General features: G+C 40.5%; 2 protein-coding genes across 3 annotated transcripts in view; one reads left to right on the top strand and one right to left on the bottom strand.

Moving 5' to 3' along the window:
* The window catches only part of LOC124172941, a 59,292-nt gene extending 42,774 nt beyond the window's left edge, over positions 1–16,518 (bottom strand). For both annotated transcript variants that reach the window (XM_046552473.1, XM_046552478.1), the window contains exon 1: positions 16,219–16,518. In XM_046552473.1, the coding sequence (XP_046408429.1) occupies positions 16,219–16,232 (14 nt within the window). In that variant the 5' untranslated portion in view covers positions 16,233–16,518. The remainder of the gene's footprint in view (positions 1–16,218) is intronic.
* Positions 16,519–16,683: 165 nt separating this feature from the next.
* LOC124172934 (glucose-induced degradation protein 8 homolog) lies at positions 16,684–23,573 on the top strand. The gene is made up of 4 exons (XM_046552460.1): positions 16,684–17,121; positions 17,259–17,455; positions 18,335–18,532; positions 22,741–23,573. Exons 1-4 carry the CDS (start codon positions 17,004–17,006, stop codon positions 22,939–22,941), a joined length of 714 nt encoding a protein of 237 aa, XP_046408416.1. The 5' UTR covers positions 16,684–17,003; the 3' UTR covers positions 22,942–23,573.
* The last annotated feature ends 251 nt before the right edge of the window (positions 23,574–23,824 follow it).

The following is a 23,824-nucleotide window of genomic DNA, read 5'->3' as shown; positions in this document are numbered from 1 at the left end:
GGAACTGAACTATATTTTTTGTTCTACCATGAATATCTCCTCGTTCCACAAAGTCACCAAAACAAATCAATTGATGTCAGATGCAAGGAATCTCTAAAAATGCCCGAAAGTCTAAAGTGACATAAAGCAGCTAGGAATTGAGGCTGGGGGGGGGGGGGGTTTGGGTGCAACTAATACCGGGGTGTGTGGGGGTTTGGTATACCCACCAGGATAAGCGGAAGGAGCGATATTAATAAATTGTGGAATATTAAGGTAAACGGTTCAAAATGGTGAGTTTTACGGCTTTCTGAGGGATATTTCATTAATCCTTACACTATTTTATTATTGATATCAATTCAATTAAGTAGAATGGATTAAATTTAAATATTTCTCTAAGCTCTGGGGGGGGGGTTTAAACCCCCAAAATCCCCCCCTCACTGTGCCACTGACATAGAGACCAGTAAAATGAGTTTGGCAGGACTATGGAAAAGGATGAGAGATGGACCCAAGTTTCATTTTGGGCTAGGAGAGATGGATTCCAGGAAGTTCCAAAGCACACATAGACACCATGGATTAAATTGAAACTGATAGAAGAATAGCAAAAAATAAACATCTAGCATTCTGTACTGTTTAGCAGGCCAAGGGAAACCAAGAATACATACAACCGAATAGCAATGGTGAGATGGAAATAAGAAAAGGAGACTGACCGCACGGCCTCAGAAATAACTCACTCCACTGGTGATGCACATAAAAAGTAAACTCAACCCATTCAGTCAAGATGAAATGGAAGTTTGCCAAATTAAAATAAAATCATACAAGTGCACTTTTCCACAACAATTTTAATGCATCCATTGCATTTTGGCTCACAGAGCCATCAATGTTAAAAGAGAATATGATCTTGAGACATATGATGGCCATATGAGTGAAAATGTGTAGTACGCATTAGAATAATTGTGGCAAAGAACAATGGTCATTCATTCAAGATTCAGAAAAGGTTTTGTTAAAAGGCATTGAAGGGATATGTATTTCAAAGAATGTCCGATGTGGATTAGTGCAACGGAAGAGGGGGAGCAAGTGCTCAACGAGGACAAAGGGAAGACTTTCTTTTTTTTCCAAAACCACTCTGTAAGTACCTAGTACTCAAGCAATTGAAGTGCGTGCTCTCCTCTGAGTACATTTAATATTTTAAATCAGCCATCTTTCAGCTGCGCTCAACAGGCCAAAATTCCAAGTTTCACATAAAAATTACTAAATTTCCTATTTACATAGCAGTTTCTAGACACTCACAATGTGATTTCATGAAAAATAACTACCTTAACTTCAACAGAAATCTACGACAAACTCGATTCTAAGACGACCTCTTTCTTTTTTATGGAACTCCACAGGGGAAAATATATAATTTTGCAAAGTATTTACCGTATACGTACACAAAAGATAATAATTGGAGGTGCCTACATAATAGCCTCATCTTTACTTAAGTAATAAAAGAGGCCATGCTTAGGATGGGGCGCAAGTACTCGAAAGGACTAACAAGGCAATCTCCATCACTCTCAATAGAAAAATTACGTCGTGGTGGGCATAATTGTTAGCTATTTCGACGTTTTTGAGGATTAATTACGTTTTTATTGTTTATTGGAATCCAGGATCTATTTCTGTCACGTCCAGTCTGCAATCCACGGATTCCAAATGAAGATTTGCAGGCATTCGAAGCGCGCGCGCTGCGATCAGGACGATTATTCAGTTTGAGTAAATAGGCATTTCACCCGCGAGTACTTACGGAGCCACTTTGACACACACGCGAATTCTGAAATGAATTGGTGTTTAAAGCGTCATTTCCTTTTTAAAACTCTTCATAATCCCTGGATCTGCCGTATTTCCCAGCGCGCGTCACTGCTCCACTTTATACATTTACGCACAACAGTTTTCGCTTTCCTTTCGCTGTTATTCCGACTGAGGGTGACTTCCTTATGAAGCGATATTTTTCATGAAGAGAAAAAGCTCTAATTTGCGGCATAGGTTCGATCACTTATGCCTCACTTATCTCTTATTCGAGGGATAAGCTTATACATCATAGCATTCAAAAGAATTTCCTCTTTCTTCCTCGCAAAAGAGAGGAATTGGCAGGCGAATAGAATACGATGAAAAGAAAGAAAGAATAAAATTAAATAAAAAAATATTGAAACAACACGTTTTCTACCCGAAAACAGTAAAGAATGTACTAAAACGTAAAAAAATAACTGGCTAAAACACTCGGAAACACACGGAAATCGAGGGATCCCGGTTCGAATCCCGGTCGAGGAGAATGATTTTTTTTGGTGGAATTTTGTGCATTGCGGGTGATTTCGTAAAGTTATCACCGTGGCTAGTCCTGGCATACTTATAATTTTACAAAACACATAATTACAAAACTATAGCCAAGAGCGAACACCTCTTAAGTGTTCCAATTTAGGGCTTTGTTCCCCGGCAGTAGCACACGACTTGGACTGCTAATCGCATAATATGCTCAGCAGTCCAGACCATCTTGTTCGCCATAGTCTCAGAGTAAGAGTCCACAAATTTCCACTGAAAGGCAGTGGCGTAATTAGGAGTACGCTTTGGGGGATATGGGGAGGAGTGTCGCGCCGTCGCAGGGCTCGCCCTCACCGACTCGTTAAGTAAACAGTGACTCGCCTCACTGCCATGATATTAGCAAATGATCTCTAACTTTAAGCTGGTGCAGTTATTAAGTGTCAAAACTAGACAAAAGTGATAAATATTTTTTTATTTCTCATAGGCTTTGGAGGGGGGGGGGGGATCTATCCCTCTCATCCCCCCATAGTTACGTCACTGCTGAAATGAATGACGTCACGGTAGCTCATTCTATTCTGTGGAATTTTCGTAAAAAAATTAGCTTTTCTTCCCTCGGGGACTTAAGCGCGGGTGCTGATAACGGTTTATAAGAAAAGAGTGCAGAAGAAAGAGCCTGATTGGCAAGTGAGTATTGATACGCAATATCTATACCTAATCAATGATCGCTCCAATGATGGCGGAAAAATGATCGTTTCACGCGATCATTCACCGCGATGGCTACAGGCACGAAGAGTGTCCCTTTCAGTGGCGTAGCCAGGGGGTCCGGACCCACTCCCCCTAAATATAAAAACACTATCATTTTCCTTCATAAAAGAAAACAAAATATTGAAAAATCATGAATTAAAAAAATATTTCTTTAACAAATGAAGTTTTTTCTATTATGAAAAGTGTTAAAATTAGTTAAAAACCCATTACTTAGTACCCTGTTTTTCAAAAATTTCCCCCGCTGGTTTGAAATTCCTGGCTACGCCACTGGTCCCTTTGGCTCCAAGGATGGCAATCCCATCCCTTTCTCCATCACTCGCACCGTATCACAGTCAACCAGAACGCGCAGCCGCTGACAGCAATAGGGTGGTTTCCTATTATTTTTTATTGCCTAAATCGAAAGATTATTACTCCTGGAGTGCGCATTTCACCATTTTTAAATTACGATATATATATATTTTTCGCGATTAAATGAAAAATTTCAAGCGCGCGAAAACGCGACGGCTAAGTATGAATGCTGGGAAAACCCCGTGTGACGTCATTCTGGTTCCCGCTGTCGCCGTGTTAGGTGACCTTGGGGCGAGGGTATGCGCGCCGAAGCGATGCAGGCTGCTAGCAGGTAGCGCTTGGCTCAAATAAGGATTATTAATACCCTATCAAACGAAGGAAACTTTCCGATCATAGGCAGTTTTAATAGGTGATTATTAAGAGATGTTTCCCTGAGCTCTGTGCCTCATGCATGCATTGATAATCTCAGACAATGTAAAACTCCTATCTACTCGTATAGAAACTAGGTCCCTGTGACGTCACGTGGAGTGGCATCGCATGGGCGCCAATCTGGCCTTTTTCAAATGCGGTTAAAATTGAACATTGCCATTCGTCTGAACTGGGATTTCTAAAACCAAATAATTTGTATATTCTGAATACACTAGTGTTGGGTAACGAGTCGCAATCAATGCCTTTCGTTTTCTTTGATGAAAGAAATTACCCTATTGCAAAGCCACGTTTGACTTTTAATAGAATGTCGATTAAGTAAACATTAAGCACTACAGAACAGGTCATGAAAAAAAGGGGCGGAGGCTAAATGACAGTCCCTGGAAAGCTATCACTCCGATGAACGGAAACAGTGATGATGCGATTGAGGCTTCAGCAAATCAACTGCTCTTCAACTACCGTTATCTACCGATTCGATCGATGGATTTTCTTCCTCATAGGAAAATCCACTAGGATCGGTGGAACATTAATAGCTCACGCTTGGTTTCGCTTAAAGTAGGGCCCCCTTCGCTTCTATAGCGTTGGGGTGTTTTTCCCCCGTCCCGTCCGTTCCCATCCTCTCCCAGAGGCGTCGTCGGGCTCCTATCGCGGCGGCGCCTCTTTCCTTTTTCCTTCCTCTCCTCCCCCTCCCCGGGTGATCGGGCGTATAAGCCACTGGATTGGTTCCCGGCCCCGGTGCGTTGTATCCTCGAAGGGTTCGCCCTGAACCCTCAAACTCTGCTCTTCAACTTTCTAACGATTTGATCGTTGATTATTCTTCCTCATAGGACAATCCTCCAAAATCATTAGAATAGCAATTGCTGTTGCCTGGTTTCGCTGTTGGTAGGACCCGCCCGCCTTTGTGACGGTGCGGGATTCCTCGTCACATCCCTTCATTCCCTATCCCACCCCAGGAGGCGTCGCGACGCGTCGTCGGGCGCCTCCTTCCTTTCTCCATCCTGTCCTCCCCCTTCTGAGGTGCAGAGGTGATAAGCTAACGCTTCCAGACCCTCCCCCCAGAAGAGTAACCGGCGAGCCCGCCCTAGGGTTTCGCATCAACTGCTGTTCAACTCGATGGTTCTTCCTCCAATCTGCGATGCCGGATTTTTCGCACGTCCTCATTTGTTTGGCAGAAAAATAAAAAAAACGTAATATGCGGAAACTCACAGTAAAATGATGCTAATTTAAAATCAATGTAAAAAACCTCATCGCGAGTTTCTAGTGTCAAACAACGCGATAAGAAGACAATGCGCTATTTCCTGGTCGCCGAAAAAAGTTTCGGCAGGTCAAAATCTAACTCAAGGTCAAACGAAGTAATGAAATTATGGTTTCTAAAACCATTTTTATGAAATCATTATTTTGCATCATGAGCTAACGCGGAGACAATTTAAAAGCGGATACTTTATATTTTTTTAAGGCAGACCCAGGATAGAGCAGAACTCGCGGACACGACGGAAGTGCAACCGGCGTCCGATAGGCGCCAGCCGAATCATTGCGTGCTGCCGAGGAGAGGAAGATATGTTTTTTCAATTACGTAAACATAACATTTAAGATGATCTTTCCATTCTATTCGGGTTTTTTCACCGCGTTTGTTGTATTTTAAAGACAACAGTTTCGCCGGCGTTACAGTCGGCGTCTTCAGGTACCCGAAAACCCGAATAGAATGGAAAGATCATCAAACCAACGCCGCGAAAATCTTCGAACCTACATTACATTTAAGAATTGAAATCACGGTTCAGCTATCTTAACGTCAGTTTTTACTAGCGCAAAACTCATGTAATGATTATGCCACCCGCAATTGAAATAGAGAAATTCGCATCGGAATGATAGACCAACCCCGTTTTTTTGCACTAATTGGGACAAAATGGCTTCTTGGCTCGCCAAAGACCTGTCAAAATTACCCAAATACTTAGAAATGACGCGGAATTTGGGAAAAACGCACCGTAATAACACGATTCCACGATGTGCTGAGACCAATATGCCATTAGAAAAGGAATTAAACAGCAGATCTTTTTCCCATTTTTCTCTCCTTCAACCGAGCTCCAGTTCGTAATCATCCCCACATTCGTAACCAGTTAAATCAGCGGATGTAACAGTACTCCCGGCTGAGCTTAAAGGCAACGACCGCATCCATCAGGTTGCCGATGATATAGGACATGGCTGCAATGTAATTAAGCGAGTTTACTTGTCAAATATCCTGTCCTGGACAAAACTCGAGGGCATTCCGACGTTGTAATCCTGGGTAAGACAGGCCAACAAGTTAACACTTAGTATGAATGAAGGTGGAGATAACGGTGGTCAGTAGAGAGGTTATTTTTCACTGCAGGCGATAACATTTATTTTAACGGCCATAATACCGCGATGTGGAAAGCACGGGAAAATCAACATTGTTATCCCGCAGAAGCTACTCCATGATTTAAATAAAAGACATGATGAAATCCTCTCAAGTAAAATATTCTATACGTAAACTAATCCCCCAATAGGGTAGTTTCCTTCATAAAAAAAACGAAAGGCATTGATTGCGATTCGTTGCCCACCATTAGTGTATTCATAATATACAAATTATTTGGTTTTAGAAATCCCAGTTCAGACGAATGGCAATGTTCAATTTTAACCGCATTTGAAAAAGGCCAGATTGGCGCCCATGCGATGCCACTCCACGTGACGTCACAGGGACCTAGTTTCTATACGAGTAGATAGGAGTTTTACATCGCCTGAGATTACCAATGCATGCATGAGGCACAGAGCTCAGGGAAACATCTCTTAATAATCACCTATTAAAACTGCCTATGGCCGTCGCGTTTTCGCGCGCTTGAAAATTTTGACTTTTCATTTAATCGCGAAAAATAGATATCGTCATTTCACAATCTAAAAGCGTGAAATACGTACTCCAGGAGTAATAATCTTTCGATTTAGGCAATAAAAAAATAATAGGAAACCACCCTATTACCCCCGAAAACAGCACAATGTGGCCTTTACATTGGGAGTTTAAACAATCAGCAACAGACAATCACATGCACCCATGTCCTGGAAGGGGGAACCAATCCAGGCGGGACTCGAACCCGCGACCTTCGGTATGGTAGGCGAGGACTTATTCCCGCCGCCACCGAGGTCGACCGAGAGGGACCGCCACCGGTCCACTGAGATAAAGTTTTGAGGATAGGGACAGGAGATCGTTTAGGACCAGAGAAAGACTTAAAACCTGTAAGGTGGAAATGTGCAAATTTAAACTTGATGTTCTAGGAATCAGCAAAAGGGTGTGGCCTGAAGGGGGAGACCTTTGGACAGAAAGCCACAGGATTACATACAACAGATCTCTAAACGGTAATAGGTAGTGTAGTTGGGATAATGATAGGAAATAGAGCCAAAATGCGTGTGAATACTCTCCTGCAGGACAATGAAAGGATGGTTAAGGTAATATTAAAAACTAAACCACTAGACACAGTAATAGTACAGGCCTACGTGACACAATATGAGGATGAAGAAGACGGCGTCTATGAAGATATTGAGGCTGTAATCAAACAGGTAAGAGTTGAAGAAAAACAGGCAAGAGGTTTGTTTTAGGCGATCAGAATGCTGTCATCAACAAAGGCTAGATAACTGGAAATATTGAAGAATAACTGGAAAATTATGGATAAGGAAATTGAAAAGAAAGAGGATACAGGCTTCTGTAATCCTGCACAGAACACAAAATCGTGGTTGGAAACACTGTTTATGAATCACATGCGAAGAAGATATGCATGGAAAATACTACGGAGACAAAAGAAGATTTCAACTAGGCTATATTTTAATGAAGCAGAGGTTTAGGAACCAGAAAAAGAACTGCAAACGTTCATAAACTAGAGATAATGAAGTTCAAAATATCAATGAAGAGCATAAGGCAATTACAGAAACTATAGGAGCCACAATAAATATCCATTTCAAAAAGTAGTGGAGAGCAAAATAAGATTAGTTGAGCTCGATAAATCACTGGATAACTGGAAAAACATTAAATGTGGACTTCAGGAGGCTGCATGAGACATCTTAGTGAGAAGAAAAGTTAAGAGAAAAAGCCATGGATCATGGATAAAGTCCTGGACCTCATTGAAGAATGAAGAAAGAATAAAAACGAGAAAACTGAGGAAGACAGGCCTGCAACTAGAGAAAGGAAAGAGATTCGTAGTAAAATGCCGAAAGCTAGAGATGCATAAATAATAAACCTATATGAGGGTGTGTGAAATAACCTTGTGCAGGGGAAAGTGGAAGCTGCTTATAGAATGGCAAGGAATCATTTTAAGGAACGGAGTGCAAAATGCAATACCTTTAGGGACAAGGATGGAAATATTTTGATGGAAAACAAAGGCTAAGTGAAGAGATGGAATCAACTGAGTAAGTAATGGGGATGTGCTAAGGCAAATGAAAACATTACGAGGCATTATGGTCTGTTGAAAACAATTGCAGAAGGACAGGTGGAAGGGAAGAAGGGCAAGGGACCGAATAATTTGCATATGACAGGTTACATAAAGGATATAAAAGAGTAAACATATGCACTTCACCAAGAAAAGGTTAGCAGACACGAAAGTGGACTGGAGAGCTGCATCCAAAGACCCAACGTAGCATTGAGGAGTTTTTAACAAACAGAAGAGCATAAGCTCTGCAGATATGTTTTTTTTTAGGGATGGATGGATCCAGGATTTTTATTGGATCGGATATTTTCGGACCCAAATGCATTTTCAAATTCCTGTCGCTGAGATTCCCCCGACGATTGTTCAATCTCTTGGGAAGAATCACATTATATGCCAGTCGTATTATGCTATTTTTATTTTCCACAGTTGAAATTCTCCTACGTAACCTCTGTGAGAGCTTTCAAACAAAACAGTTCATGACTAGGACAAGAATCGCATGCGACGGCGCATTCGAAGATAGAATTGGAACTCTTTCCACCCTTATTGGATTGCGTTGCATTCACTGAAGCTATTATTCAAAATTTCGGATCCGATGTCTTCCGTGACTTTGGATCTGATTTAGGGCAATATCCGCAGATATTTGGATCCGAGGTATCCGATCATCCCTATTTTTTTATAAATATTTTGACATATATTACCTGCAGTGCATATGACATCATTGGCAACTATTGTGACCAACACATGCCATGTAATTTTCATTTTTTGTACTTTTACAGAATCTTTTCACTACGTGTCTTATGTATTTCTTTAGTAAAATCATTGGACAAATAAATCATCATCATAATCTTTGGAATATGGCTGACTTATGATGATTGTATAACAGAAGCATCCTTGACATGAGTTAGTTCCCAGTTTATGCCAAGGGATTCCCAGGGTTTGGGAGAACACCAATCTGCAAACTGACGAGCGATTCCAAGGGGGAAGAGTGGAGGGGCTTAGAGCATGAACCTGCCCGTGAGAGCACACACCTGCCTTCCCAAACCACAGTGGAGGATTAGGGCGGGTTAATCAATTACTTTTCCAAGATTAAAATCTGCCTTCATCGAATTCATTACAATAAAATATCAGTTCCACATATTATTAACTATAGTTCAAAACACTCACTGTAACAACTACCTATGATTACTCCCATGCTAATTTTCTTGTCTATGACATGTATCTGTTGGAGCTGCTTGGGAGAATTACATCATTGTGGAAGAGTTTAATCGCAAGAAATATGGCTTTGGCTCCACCGATCAACTCACTGATGGAAATATAAAATCACCTACTTATAATGTTAGACACAGCTCATAACATGATCATGTGAAGTGCTGCAAATTAGATTTCATCTGATAATAATATATTCAATGATAGCTGTAGATGCAGATCACTGTGACATTGAGGGATACATTTTCAGGGCGGTTACAGATTGAAAATTTGAAATCCCCTGATATTCACAATTCCCTGACAAAATTTTTCTCTAAAAAATAATAATCCATGCTCATCTTAACATTAATTAAGTAATTATTGTGTAAATTACCTCTCATGTGATAGCACGACAATCATGAGCACGATAAGCATGATAATAATGACAGCAGAATATATATTTTTTTAATTTATTCCTCAGCATAAATTGTAAAAAGGGTGGTTAAATGTTGATTGGTAATTATCTTACTTGCATCTTCCTTCATTTTAATTCGCATACTCTGAAATGGTCTGTATGGTTTTCCAATTTCAAAATTTACTGACTTTCCACACAAATATTTTTACCACTTCACACCAAGCACCCCATTTCATACAATAAGGGAACCTCTCAGGCTGTCATCATTTTGAGACTGGCATGAGGTTAGGTGATTCCCTGAATAAAACAATTCTATTGTTTTGAGAAATTTTACAGACGTAAGCATATATCATACACTAATTTACACTGTTTCCGCATGTCTATTAGTAATAATTACCAATCACTACATTGCAATTCATTTGGAAATACATACCTCTATGCTGCAATTTATTGTAAATATATTGGACACTCACGATAATGGTTATGCCACATTAAACCTATCCATAGGTACTTTCTAAATTGCAGATTAAATGGGTGTTCATCCTACAATATTATATCATATAAAACTATATGGAGGAGATTCTAGAGGAAATTATTAAAAATTATACAAAATGGCATATTTGTAGCCTTCATTAGAGGTGGGATTATGGAAAACTATGAAAGAATGGTAGTCAGTGCCACCAAATACATACATTTATTACACTTAATGAGGTGAATATTTTCTAATTGGTGAAAAAATCATAAGTTTTGTTGAATGAGTCGCTTTTTGAGTGCACATTTACATGGGACTTTAAATCGTCTGTCTATGATATCCTCTGGCTAAATATTCATAATTAGTCCCTGCACAATAAGAATGGTCAGGTGAAGTTACATAACAAAGAGGATAATCTGCTTCAAAACAAAGAAATAGAAAGGACACGATGGAAAGTCAGTATCATTAAAATAATAATAAATAGCCACCCCTCACATACCCCTAAACAGCCACAATAATGGCCATAATTGAGTTCATTACGATAAAGCGTAAGAATTAAACGATTCATGTACGAATATGAAAAAGGAATATTGGAATCAACTTCATTTCAATACCGAAATGAGGAACTTGACTTGTATGCATACAGAAAATAAATTGATATAATGTACTCTGTAACTGAAATAATGACTCCATTTATTATTTTGGGTGGTTTAATGTTAGTCGCTACATTGAGTCATGGTGAATTTTTGGAATGCACCATCAATGTTTAGCATGGTGAAGAAGTGCTAAAAAAAATGGGAAGTTTTCAGTCTGCAAATGCAAGAACTGATACAAATGTTACTTTCATTACTTTATAATTGGAAACAGTATAGATAAATTTCAGGCAGTTGGAAGCCTTTGGTCATGAAAATAATGCCATTTCACCCGAGAAATTTATACTTAAATATTGCATCTTTTCAGGATAGGACATTTGATTCTTAACCCTCCGGAACTCGCGCTGAGCCTGCTAGGCTCACATTATTGATATTTTCTTAATAGTTCTTGACCAATTCTCAATTATGCGCTTAGATTTTCTCTACCTTTTCCTTACTCTTTTGGCTACGCTTTACATGCGCAGAATATCCGGATAAACCTATCATAAGGTTGGAATTTGATACTTTTGCTTCGCGTGCACGCGGTGTGAGCCCCTCAGGCTCAACGCGAGTGCTCGCTTTACATTTTTGATTCTCACTCTTAGCCAATTCTTTTTCTCTGATTGCCTGTATAGACACAATGTAGTCTGTTATGGATAACCTCTAGCACTATACTCCTAGTAAAGGTTCTTTTTTCGGCCAAATCGGCTTGATATTTTGAAAGTCAAAACTATTTACATGGGAGTATGTGTGAGAAGCCATTGTTGCTCTCCCTGCTGTAATTACAAGCGCGCTATAGTTGACACAAAGTAAGCCACTCGTATTGATTTCACACAATATTATAATTTACGGCTCGTTATAATTACACCTCTTCTCGAAAAGTGCATTCTCTTCGCCACTCGGTGGCCATAAAATTAGGGGGACACGGTCATTCTGACTAGAGAGTGCACAGATATCGGATGTGCTCTTCTCGCTGAAGTTTCAACTGCGCCAGTTTCCGCCACAAAACCATGAGTATTCTGTTTTAGCACGCTGGAAGCGATTATTTGCTTGCTAAAATTATAGAAAATACAAAGAATAAGAGCAAAGAAGATAAAAAATTGATTGGATAGCTGCAATTCATGAGATATTTGAAAAATTTGACAGTAAATCGTAAAAGTTCTTACATTATTGGTGAATACACAACCATTTATGAGAAAATTGTGGATTTTCGAGGTTTTTGTGCATTCCAGCAATAAATCCCAAGTATGCCCAACAAATACGGAATAAAAAATTTTGCCTTGCGAGGTAGTTGCTAGAATATTTTATGCTTAGAACTTAGAAGTGTATGCTGGTAAACAACCTGATGGATAGTTTTCGGTCAACAACAGCCCTTCTGATATCGTGAAGAGGTTATGCTCCCCATAAGCAGTACTGGTAGAAATATTTCGATTGACAATTTATTTGCCAGTTTTTGTTTAGTAAATAAACTCTCAAAATTCCGACTTGCCGTGATTGGAACAATTCGCAAAAATAAGTGGGAATTGCCTACTTTTTTTCGTTGGAACAAAAAATAAAAAATCCAGTTTATTTGATTTCTGCAAGAACTGTTTTTTTGCGTCATACACTCCAAGAAAGAATAAATTTTTGTTTATGATATCAACCATGAACTATAACAAAAAAATGATGAATGTAGTGGAGATGAAAGAAAGCCAGAAAAGATACCTTTTTATGACATGACAAAATCAGGAGTAGATACACTACATTAGTTATGCACAGCATGCAATGTATCAAGAAATGCACGGCGTTGTCCTATGCCAAATATTGCTGTGGTAAATTCCTACATTTTTCACCTCGGAAACAAAAACTTAGAAGTAAAATCTCAGAGAGCGTTATTTAGGCAATTGTCAGCTGGGCTCGTAGATGAACACGCGTAAAGAAGGGGAACCATAAAATCGCTCCCCAAAGAGTTAGGGCTAATTATAAGACGAGCCTATCAAGACTAACAGAATAGATTAACCAAAGGCAACTAAAAAAACATAGAATTCAAAGTGCACTGGAATTTGAAAAAAGTGTTCATACTGGGTACACGAAAAATATATTTACCGGGTATGTCTGCAAAAATAGTGGAAAGTGTATTTGTCTCAAGCATACACATTTATTGTATGGTGCATGCTTGCTGAATAATGATCATAGCTAATTTTGCCTTATTATAGTTCTTTCTATCCTAATATTAATACTGTGTAGTGGTTTTGCAAGTCAATAAATCAATAACAAGTAATGGTAATCTATTTTATATCACTCAATATGAAGAAATAATTATATATTTTATCAGACGTAAATGGACTTGATTTTCATGAAATGGACCATTTCAGCATTATTAGTTTGATTTAAACAAAAAAAGAGGAAAAATAATCGACTTCCATAGGTGATGACTTCAAAAAGAAAATTGAGCCTGACAGGCTCAGCGCGAGTTCTCGCGTTCCAAAATGGGGCGCGAGTCCTGCAGGGTTAACAACCTGAAATGTTTTAAAGACTAGAGATCTGAAAACTCGAATCTTAAAAATACCCAGCAAAAACAGGAAAACTCCAAACTCCAACTGTGAAACAATAGTTTGATTAATGCTCAATGAAAGCAGTTAGACAAGATGAATGGGATAAGTGGATTGAGTCTGCAGCAGCATGTGGCCTCCCTTCACAGTGGACCCCATAGGCCTCATCACCCAAACCACCATATACATAAAGCATTAAATATTCAAATAGTCGTTAGTACACCCAAAATTACCCTCCGTACACCAGTAATGATACTGATTATGGTACAGATGGTCATTTCAGGTGAGACATGGTGGCATATCCCTGAAGAAAAACCATCTGATAACCTCAAGGAAGATTTATTTATTTCAATGTTACAACATCACATAGCCCACTGCATCCAAAGCTCTTCCCTATCTTTGTATGCCAACATTATTGGGAGGGTGTGTTGAGGTGGTACGGCTGAGTGAGGATGCCCTCAGATAAGGATCCCGTGGTGTGAGTGGTCAAATCTTTGATAGGGAAGAGGAGCAGATTTTTCTCATGGAGTGTGGCAATGGATAAAAACCGGCCCAAATGAGAGCCTTCAGTGCACTCTCCACGGCCTCCACAGCATCACAACAAAATTTGTGATTTAGCAAGACATCAAATATTAATGAGAACAGTAAGGGATGATGGATGGTAGCTACAAACAGCTTCCAAGGATTTATGACTTTGATTTCAGTCCACGAAAAATTTATGTGGAGAGCCCTGCCTTAACCCTTCTACTGCCACCGGGCCAATATATCGGCCCTCGCTGGTTGAGCGAAAACTGCCAGGGGCCGATTTATAAGCCCGAATTATTTTACTTTTCTTTCATGATTGTGGCCTTTTCAACGGCTGTAATTTATGTTAACCCCCATAATCTATCTATAATTGTAAGATATAAATTTATCTTAAGAATTGGGAAAAAAAATCTAGACACATTAAATAAAATTAAGCGGCTAAAAAATTTTAAAATCTGAAATGTTGCTAATTCTGGAAAATAACCTTTGCAGTCTTCGTACATCCCACCCGAAATGGGCTGGTGGTAAAAGGGCTAATGAGAGCAGTACGGGACGGAGGAGGATAGCCACAAACAGCTCCCAAAGATTTCTTTGTTTTCAGTCCAGGAAAAATTTATGTGGAGGGCCCTGCCTTAAAGCTCCTTTTCTTGAAGTTAGCAACTGCCCTCAACCCAACCAATCCCTTCCCTCACCACTACATCTCCACGGGACACAGAGGGAGAGAACTCATTGGTCTAGAGCAGAGGCACGAGGATCCTGGCCCCATCACACCAATCTCCTACCCCATACAGATGGACAGAAAATTATGTAAAAGCATCAAAACATGCCATGTATTTTATGGCATTTGAATGTGGAACCTGCAAAGAATCTTTCCATCATGATAGTGGTACCTGGAGTGTCTTTTCCTTTAGTGGAAAAATAAAAAGCCGATCATCCATCAGAGGCACCTTTTCATTTCTTAAACGCAGAATGAACATATAAAGGTCCCCTCAAGTAAACCCCTTTTTAGCCACCATTGAACGAGGAAAAGAGGCCCTACAATCCGTCCGTGTTGTCCAGACCAAAGGGAGTTCAAAGGGGAGTACGGACGAAACAGGAAACTGCGTGGGGCACGGCTTCTGGCACGAGGCTTTTATGAGTCAATGCCTTGAAAAATGTGATTGTCGAATCATTTGAAAACGAAGAGAAGTATAGCACGCAATATTCGAAGCTTTTCCCATCGCGGACAGCGGGATTAAATCCTAGCCTGCCAACCAGTAGGTCGCGGGTTCGAGTTCCAACAGGGTGTCAATGCTCGTCCTTTGATATACAGCGCGATGGTGCAATGGTGGACGGCGGAGGCGTGCATTTAAGTAAACAAACAGCAGGACCAACGCGCAGAGCGGAGCCGCGCCTGAGACTGCCACAGTCTGTGTCAGTCGGAAGAGGAGAGGCGAGGGAAGTCGTGTCGGCCGCCGGCAACACTGCGTCGAGGGGGAGGTCGCCCACGCAAGTGGCCCCCGCCCTCTCCGACGCCAAAAAACAGAGCGAACAGATGAACTGGAGGAGACCAACTGCGCTCATCTGGAAGCATCGGCGACAATTAAGCCAACGAGGAGGAGAAGGGGGGAGAGGGGCTGCACATCGCGAAGAAGCACTGAGACGATTCGCACGAAATAGAAAAATACAGAGCGATCATTCATCCATCAGAAAGAGAAACACAACGTGCCGTGGACACACGGCCTCGCCACATGCATTGAAGAAAACCAACTCTGCTGAGCTGATGCATTATAGCTTCTCGTTTTGCATTCAATTTTGGTCAACTGGCAACAATTTTACCCTATATATTTCTCTACGAGGTGCATTGTCACCTTATTCGATAAAGTAAATACAAGCACCCTAAGAGGGCGATAAGGAAAACTAGAAAAGGCGAAATAGAGATAATTTTGCGAATAAAATGGAACAGCAAAATAAATATAAGTTCGTAACAAATGCGTTAACAATGAAGAAGTCAAGGCAATTAAATTGTCTGCAACAGCGACTATGTGGCAAATGTTTAAATCGATCCTGAGACGCACCCAACTTAATAAAACCTTATCACAGAGCTAATTTTACAGATTGCACACAAGAAAAAAACCTTCCAATGAAAATTTTACGTAAGAACAGAAAGGCTACAAGTGAAAGCAACAATAGACTGATGGAGAGAGCACATGATATGCAAGCTTCATCTTATTGATTGAATACTAGCCGTGTGTGCAAGAGCTGGTTAAAACAGGTATTGGAACATTATTAAAGCACCAGAATATACCTTTCTGATGTCATGTTGAGGCATTAAAACTCCGATACTACAGGATCTCGTCCATTATTTAAGGCTGTGTTATCCTGCTGAGGAGTTCCCCTTCATCCATGACAATTTATCGTCATTCCGAAATTCATTTCCTCCAGTGTTTTTGGCCTAGTTCTGAACATTCAGCAATACAAATAACCACAGACACTATGCTGTAGACACAAATGCACTCATTATCACCATTGTTATCACCACACAATCCCATATACTTCAACATCTGACATACCAAGCGTAGGTCATTAGTTCCCTTACTGAGCAGAACTGAAATATTAACTTCGAAACTCACCGACAGAGTGCACACCCTTACAAACGAATGTTCGCTCGCTCCGTTGACCTAGTTCATCAAAATTGGCGCTGCAGTATTGGCTTCTCAGAGTCCCCTGGTGGGTGCCATATGAACTACTTCTCTGTGCAGCCTTTGTAGTTACTTATACGAATCCTAGAGGACTCTTGGCTATTTCGATTGTTCTGTAGCTGCTGTAGCTTTTCTCTCAACTACATTTTCGCTGCATTCATTTGTTACGTCTCGCAGTGATTGTGCAAAAGAATTGCTAAGGAGTAATTTTTGATCTACAGTTATTTTCATTGTGTTAATTTTACAGTTGTTAAGTAGGACTTTTGTCCCTGTGTGCTGCTCGATACGTTTGTTAGTTTTCTCTTTGAGAGAAGAAATCGATTGCTAGTTCCCGGTGATTTTTCCAATGTAAACATAAGTGACTTTCGTTGCGATCCTTACGTCAGAAAACATGAGCTATACTGAGAAACATGAAAGTATCACAAAAGATGATTGGATGAACCGACTCGAAGGGCTACACATTCAGAGGGCAGACATGAATAAGCTGATTATGAATTACCTAGTCACGGGTGAGTCGCCTGATTTCAGGGATTGACTATAGAATTCATACGTTGTATGTTTAGCTTTGTTTTATGTAATTATCAGTGGCATCTATATGATCGCTTCGAGAGTTTTTAACAAATAGTAATGGGATCTTAATTTACAGAAGGATTCAAGGAAGCTGCTGAGAAATTCCAGCAAGAGTCTGGAGCCAAACCTAGTGTTGATTTGGATTCCTTGGACGATCGAATCCGCATTAGAGATGCAGTTCAAGGAGGTCGTGTGCAGGAAGCGACAGCCCTTGTCAACCATCTTCATCCTGAATTGTTGGATAATGATCGCTACCTCTACTTCCATCTTCAGGTTAGCGAATCTTGTTTTTACCCTCATTGTGTGTGTGTGGATGTACTTGCATTGTAAACTTATAACCCCAATAGCATAATAACGACCGACGGGCCAGAACGTGAATTCGTGCCGTTGGAGTGAACGCGCGTTATAATTTCTAACGATTGTCAAAACATCGTCAATGGCGATTTAAGCTCGCTGTTGAACAAAATAAGCACAATTATGATGAGACTTCCGCATTGTCTTTTCTTTTCAACACTAAACGGCAAATTAGTTTTCTCCATTGTTTATCTAAATAAATGTCAATACTTGTTCTTTGTTATAACACTTACAAGGTACTTAATATGCGGATACATTGCTGTTAGCAGGCTTGATAATATTTAAAGAAATGGGTGGGGGTTGGTTTACCTCTGTACGTTTTGGGAGGAGTGGGAGGGATGGTGCGTGATAACTGTCCCTCCCTATTTATAGGGGGTTTTGAACTCTTAGATCACCCTCCTTCTCCACTCGACCTTGAGTGTTGGTGTTCAATGTAGAGAGTACATACTTACAGAGTACACACAGTATTAACTGAACGCAAATGGTGAAGAACAGTGTTGTTTTCTCTTCTGTGACTCCATTTTATCCTAAAATTTCATCATAGTGGCGATGTTTAATATTTTTTGACTTGTTGGTTCTCCTTGACAAATATTACATGATATGGACGTTTCTACCTCAGTAAGCTGCACTTGATCCCATTGCGTACCTTATGTGTTGCACAATGTGGGCATGGGTATTTCACATGTGGCCGTAAGTTCAGAAATGTGAAATATCCAGCTGTCAATCAAATGAAATTTTTAAGGAATGAGCTTGGGTGCCATGGACTGATTTGTGTGCGTACATGTGTGTATATTTCAGCAACTGCACCTGATTGAGCTGATCCGAGTGGGCCGTGTTGAGGAGGCTCTGCGTTTTGCGCAGGAGCAGCTTTCAGAGGCTGGAGAGTCAGACCCCACAGTGCTTGCTGAGCTCGAGAGGACGCTTGCGCTCCTCGCCTTTGAAGAGCCGGACAAGAGTCCTTTTGCCGATCTACTGCATCCCACGCACCGCCAGAAGGTGAGCGCATTGCATCCTCCCCACACGTGCGTGCCCTTGAATTATGTGCGCTCGCACTCCAACCACTTCATCAAGGTTTCTGTGCATGTAGGCCGTTTTCCAATCCCCATGGTATGCCCTCGTTTCCTTTCTCCCTTGCACCCTGCTCCCTTACTAATGTTCTACTGGCACCAGAAAGTGTGAATGGAAATAATGCGAACCATTGATAGTAACAAAATGTGAAGCGCAGGGTAGTGTTAGGACAACTGTTGGTTGATTTAAGATTCAATTTTACCCTGCTTCTCGGTTTGTTTACGTTTTTAATTTAGACTGCTCAATATTTTGACTTTTCTGGCACCGATTGGACGCTCTCTCTGCACATAATAAACACAAAATTACTCACAACTCCAGTTCAAGATTTCTGAGTTTTCCATTGCCGCCATTTTCATGTCCACTTCCCACGAGGGCGCGTGAACGAGGGAGCATCCGCGTTCCCTTGCTCACTTACCCTTCGTTCCCTTGCACCCTCGCCTATTGGATCCACCCTTGCTGTCGTCACGTCCGTAAGTTGACGATTGAAAAGTGCGCGAGGGGTGAATAATTGCGAATTGGGAAATGGCCATAGTCCTCTAACGATGGAAGTGGCTCGCACTCATTCAAGTGCAACCCCTCCTTTCTAATGTCATTTTACCACTCTGCGCTGTCACACTCGTGGGAAACAGGGATGGCAATTGTGACAAAAATGTTTCGTTTCAACTCGGAGGGAAACAAAAATATGAGACCTAGGTATAGTTAGTCAATGTCCTACACTCTCTGAAAGAATGTGACGTCATGTGGCAATAGTGTGCGGCCCATACCCTTGACCTTGCAATAGGTGATGCTCTGAAAAGGCACGTGACTGTAATAAATAGAGCACAAGCCATCTTAAAATCACTAAGGAATCCCTTAATGTGCGTCCAAATTCCTATGAGGGCCAGAGCTCACAAAGCCAATTCTTATGCAAAACTTATTGGCATTCAACAGCTGACATGTTTTAGTCTCTATTGCATCTAAAAAATATCAGTGTGCAGGAGCAATGAATAACTGCTGAAGAAAAGTTTTCTGGTCCAAGGCTGAATAGAGTGAAATGTTTGATATAAGTTCTGCATTAATGGTATCTAAGGTAGGCGTTAAGAAGCTACAGCCGGAACAGTTGGCAGTGGGTGACTTCCTTGAGGCGTTGCTACAATGTTAGTTGACAACAGCAGGACTGAGCTCAGTAATACTAGTGCAACATTTCTATGATGCCATGGGACGCAGGGAAAAGACTTTATTTTATGAAGACACTATTGTTTAGAGTAATTGTTACAAGTATTGTTTTCAGGCAATGAGAAGGAAAGAGCCGTACAGCTTTTAGCTTCATTGTGATCGTGCCTTTTTGTTGGCGGTTAGAAAAGAAGTTCAGTGAGAGTCAGCTGCTTCAGAAGATGGAGTAAGTAGTCGTAGTTGACGACGAAGATCCCACGGAAACTTTGTTGCAAATTAAATAGAGAACACAAAAGAAAAAAAACACCTGGTATCAATCATGGCATTTCCATTGAAACAATTTTGGATGAGTTCTATGCGTTCCCAAGAATTAAAAAAGCTAAAATATTTTATTGGTTTGGGAGTGAAAAAAGTTGAAGAACCCAAGAGCTATGTGAGTTGGCTAACATGGCACTAGCCCTTCCTATGATGCATGTCAGCTATGGGTGAGTTTTCTCTGATTTCAAATTCATCCTCAGTGTTCTCAGTGGAAAACTATGTCCTGAAATGGAAGAAGACATTATACTCATCCGTTGCAATAAATTATTCAAAAGTAAGGAAATATGATGAAACTAAACCCAGTACTAGTCTATTTTTCCAATGTGTTTTACCAAAGTGTTGTAATTTCTTAATATATAATATATGTCTTTAAGCATTTGTCACTTTAATAAACATTATAGTTTACAGGATTACATTGTTTCAGTTTTCGGTGAGCTAGTCTATTAATATTGAGAATTTAAATTTTAAATAGGTTTTCATTTTTTAACCTGCTGTGTATCCCCAAAGGAGTAAGCTAATATGTAGAATGCTCTTTTGATGTATTCTAGTGAAATGCAATTTTCACAGATATATTTTTTGTCATAAAAATATACATATGGTAATAACACTCAATAATAATACGGTTTAATTATTTCCCTTTCATCTCATTGATTATATTAGCTGATGTCTTGTGCACTATTATTCTCTTTTTGCTTGCAATTACTGATGTTCTAATGCGACACAATGAAAATGCAGAGAGGGTTATTGCTTCATGTTCTTAAAAAATCAGCAATTATGAATTAATGTGACAAAAGTCATGATGGATCTTGAAAAATTAGCTTACTTTCTTATCAAATTAAAAAATGCAGGGGAATAGATTTGAGAGAAGAGAGGTCTAATGATCCATTTATCCTGTAAACAATATAGGATAAAAAGCATGCAAAATATGAAAAAAATGAGACCAAACACGGTGCATTTCTGAAAGTACTTACATTTTTTGGGCCCTTATTGAGTTACGATAAGGATAGGTCAATATTAAACACTGTCCAAAAAGTGCTATTTGCAAATAAACAAGCGTAGCATGAGTGCACTCCAACACAATGAGACAGACCAGAAAAGCAAACTGCGTGAATCACACAGCTTGCCTGGCTTTGCCTTGAAAGCAGCGATATCACAAAATTGCAAGACCAGACGTGTTTGTCCCTTGAGTCGCTTGTTCTTAACCTTGTCGTTAGAAAGAGGGAGCGAACTCCTTCCCCTCCACCTCTTCTCCCTCCCACACATCTGCCCATAATTCCACACATCACCACTGTTAAAAGAATTGCTTGAGATACTACTGCACTGTATGCCTGAAAACATCATTGAATGTCTTATCACTCTCAATTACTATGTTTCGGGCAGTTAATGAGACATGTGAAATCGTTTTGTGCAAGTAGAAGGTACGAGTCCATGCCAAACCATCTGGCACTTTATTTGGATTGTCCAACATCATCTGGGCAGTCTCCAGGTCATGTTGGTGGAGCATCAGCTGAGAAATTCCATGCCAAGGTGGTGGAGAGGTTTTGCCACACATTTTCAGTGGTATAAATGGACAGCAATGGCAACTAGATTACATGATTTCAGAATTACATCCTGTTTGGACTCATGCTTTTCAAAATGCTGCGAGGAATGTTATTTCATGTTAATAATGCCAGACTGGATTAAGTTTTGCAGCTACATCTAAGCAAAATCTCCCCTTCTCCATTATGAATTTTACAGATAAAAGTGATTGAAAAAGCTGCCATGCATTCCTCCCTGTTCTGGTTACTGACAGGTTGTGCTGGTTATCCTTTTGATTTTGACAATCTTTCATTGGAAGATTAATGGGAGATGTAAGATTATAAGATTTCCTCCAATTGGCTGTTGTGTAACATTTATGGGATGGGATTAGGCATGGAGCACGCTGTTAGCTAGACATCTGCCTCAGCCAACTCCACCAATATGCATGCCTATATTAGAGCGCCAAATGGAAGCTTTCACTTCCTTTAGCAATGGCACTGCAATGTACTAGACACTGCGATGCAATATAGCTTTTTATCTGCATCTAGCTTTGCGGTGGTCCCAAGGCGTGGAAATAAAGCTAAAAGTGGATGAATACATATTACAATAATTTGTGGAGGAGATGGCAAAGTTTCTTTTTTTGGTGCCACATTACCTTTCCTTGGAGAAATGCTTCTGAAATGAGTTTACAATCACTTCATCTAGCACCTTGCTGTAGAATTTTTGAGGGAGTTTTTACTGAGACTTATGCATTCCAAATAATGATCAAAAAAGATATCATACTGCCCTCAATTTTATTAACAGAGTGCTACACGCTCAATTGTTGTACAAGCACCAGGTACTGAGAGAAACTTGTTTTGAGAAGATTTTATAACAATTGAAATACGTGAAGTACTCTGTTGATATAATTGTGGGCAATACGATATCTTCGTTGATCATTAATTATGCTTTTCCACGACATATCTCTAAAGAAAGTTTACCTTATGCATTCTAGATTACTTCCTCGGGAAAATGGACTCGTTATACATAGCAGCAGGGCATAAGAAATTGTAGACTAGCCACTTGTATTTTAACTGCCTTGCATATTGTTTCCGATTATGGCTGGAGTGCATGGGCTTGAGGTGGTGCGCAATTGCTTGTCTTTGCAGGTAGCGAGTGAGCTGAATGCCGCAATCCTGCGTGCCGAGAATCGTGACTGGGGAGATGGGTCGTCCACGCCCCCTCCCCGCCTTACCAGCCTCCTCAAGCTGATCCTGTGGGCGCAGGAGGAGTTGGACCGCAAGAAGGTCAAGTACCCACGCATGAGCGTGCTCGCCAGCGCCGTCATCGATCCCCCCACGAGCAAGTGACACGCAGATGCAGAGGGCTTGTTGGGCGGAGAGACGGAGAACACGGGGGGAGGACCATGCAGTGCTTAGCGGCGCTCGTTTGATTTCACAGCGTGTTCTCCCCACTTCAATCAATTACGGCACAATGCAATTTGGAAATGGTGTTAAGGGGAGGATCCTCTCTTGATATTTGAGTATCTCTGGAGATCCGCTGTGTATCGGGATGCCTGACGACATACCTTTCATCGAGACTTTAAGTGCTGTGCTTTAATGCCAGAGACTGTCGTCCTCGTGAGAGTAGTGGCACGCTCCCTAGGGATCCATCCTCATGCTGTGTGTTATTGTATTTATTACCTGCCATGTGTAGCTCTGTAGAATGCACGAGTATGGGATGATTTTGCGATGAATAATTATTGCAGTTCTTAGGAATATGTAATTTAGATATCTACAAAGACTGGTTAAGAATATGTATCTCTATCGGTTGAAGGGAACATTGAATTATTGAATTTAGAAAATGGTAAATTGAAAAAAAAAAAAGAATACTTGAAGAGGTATGTCTCATTTTGTAAGTGTACTTGAGTTGTATTGTGTGTGAAAATGGAAATTCTGTTTGAAATATGTTATGCTAATAAATGAATGAGATATTAACTTGATTGCCTGCATCTAAATTGAATTTTTGATGGTGCTCATCTGTTGATGGGTTGCAAGGAATCAGCTGGTGGTGCTTCCCTTAACGCCATGCAATAGTCCCTCTTCCCAGCAAAGGGAGAAAGTAGTGGGGGAATTTAAGAAGGATGTCCTTTCACTGGTACTGTGGCTGCTCTATTCCTATCTCTATGTAACTGTGCTTCCAGGGCCCTTGCATTCGCCATGATTTGGGCCGGGTATGACAGGCTACAGTGTG

Source organism: Ischnura elegans, chromosome 1 (assembly GCF_921293095.1).
Source record: "Ischnura elegans chromosome 1, ioIscEleg1.1, whole genome shotgun sequence".
Lineage (NCBI taxonomy): Eukaryota > Metazoa > Arthropoda > Insecta > Odonata > Coenagrionidae > Ischnura > Ischnura elegans.
This window is presented reverse-complemented; position numbering and strand designations above follow the sequence as displayed.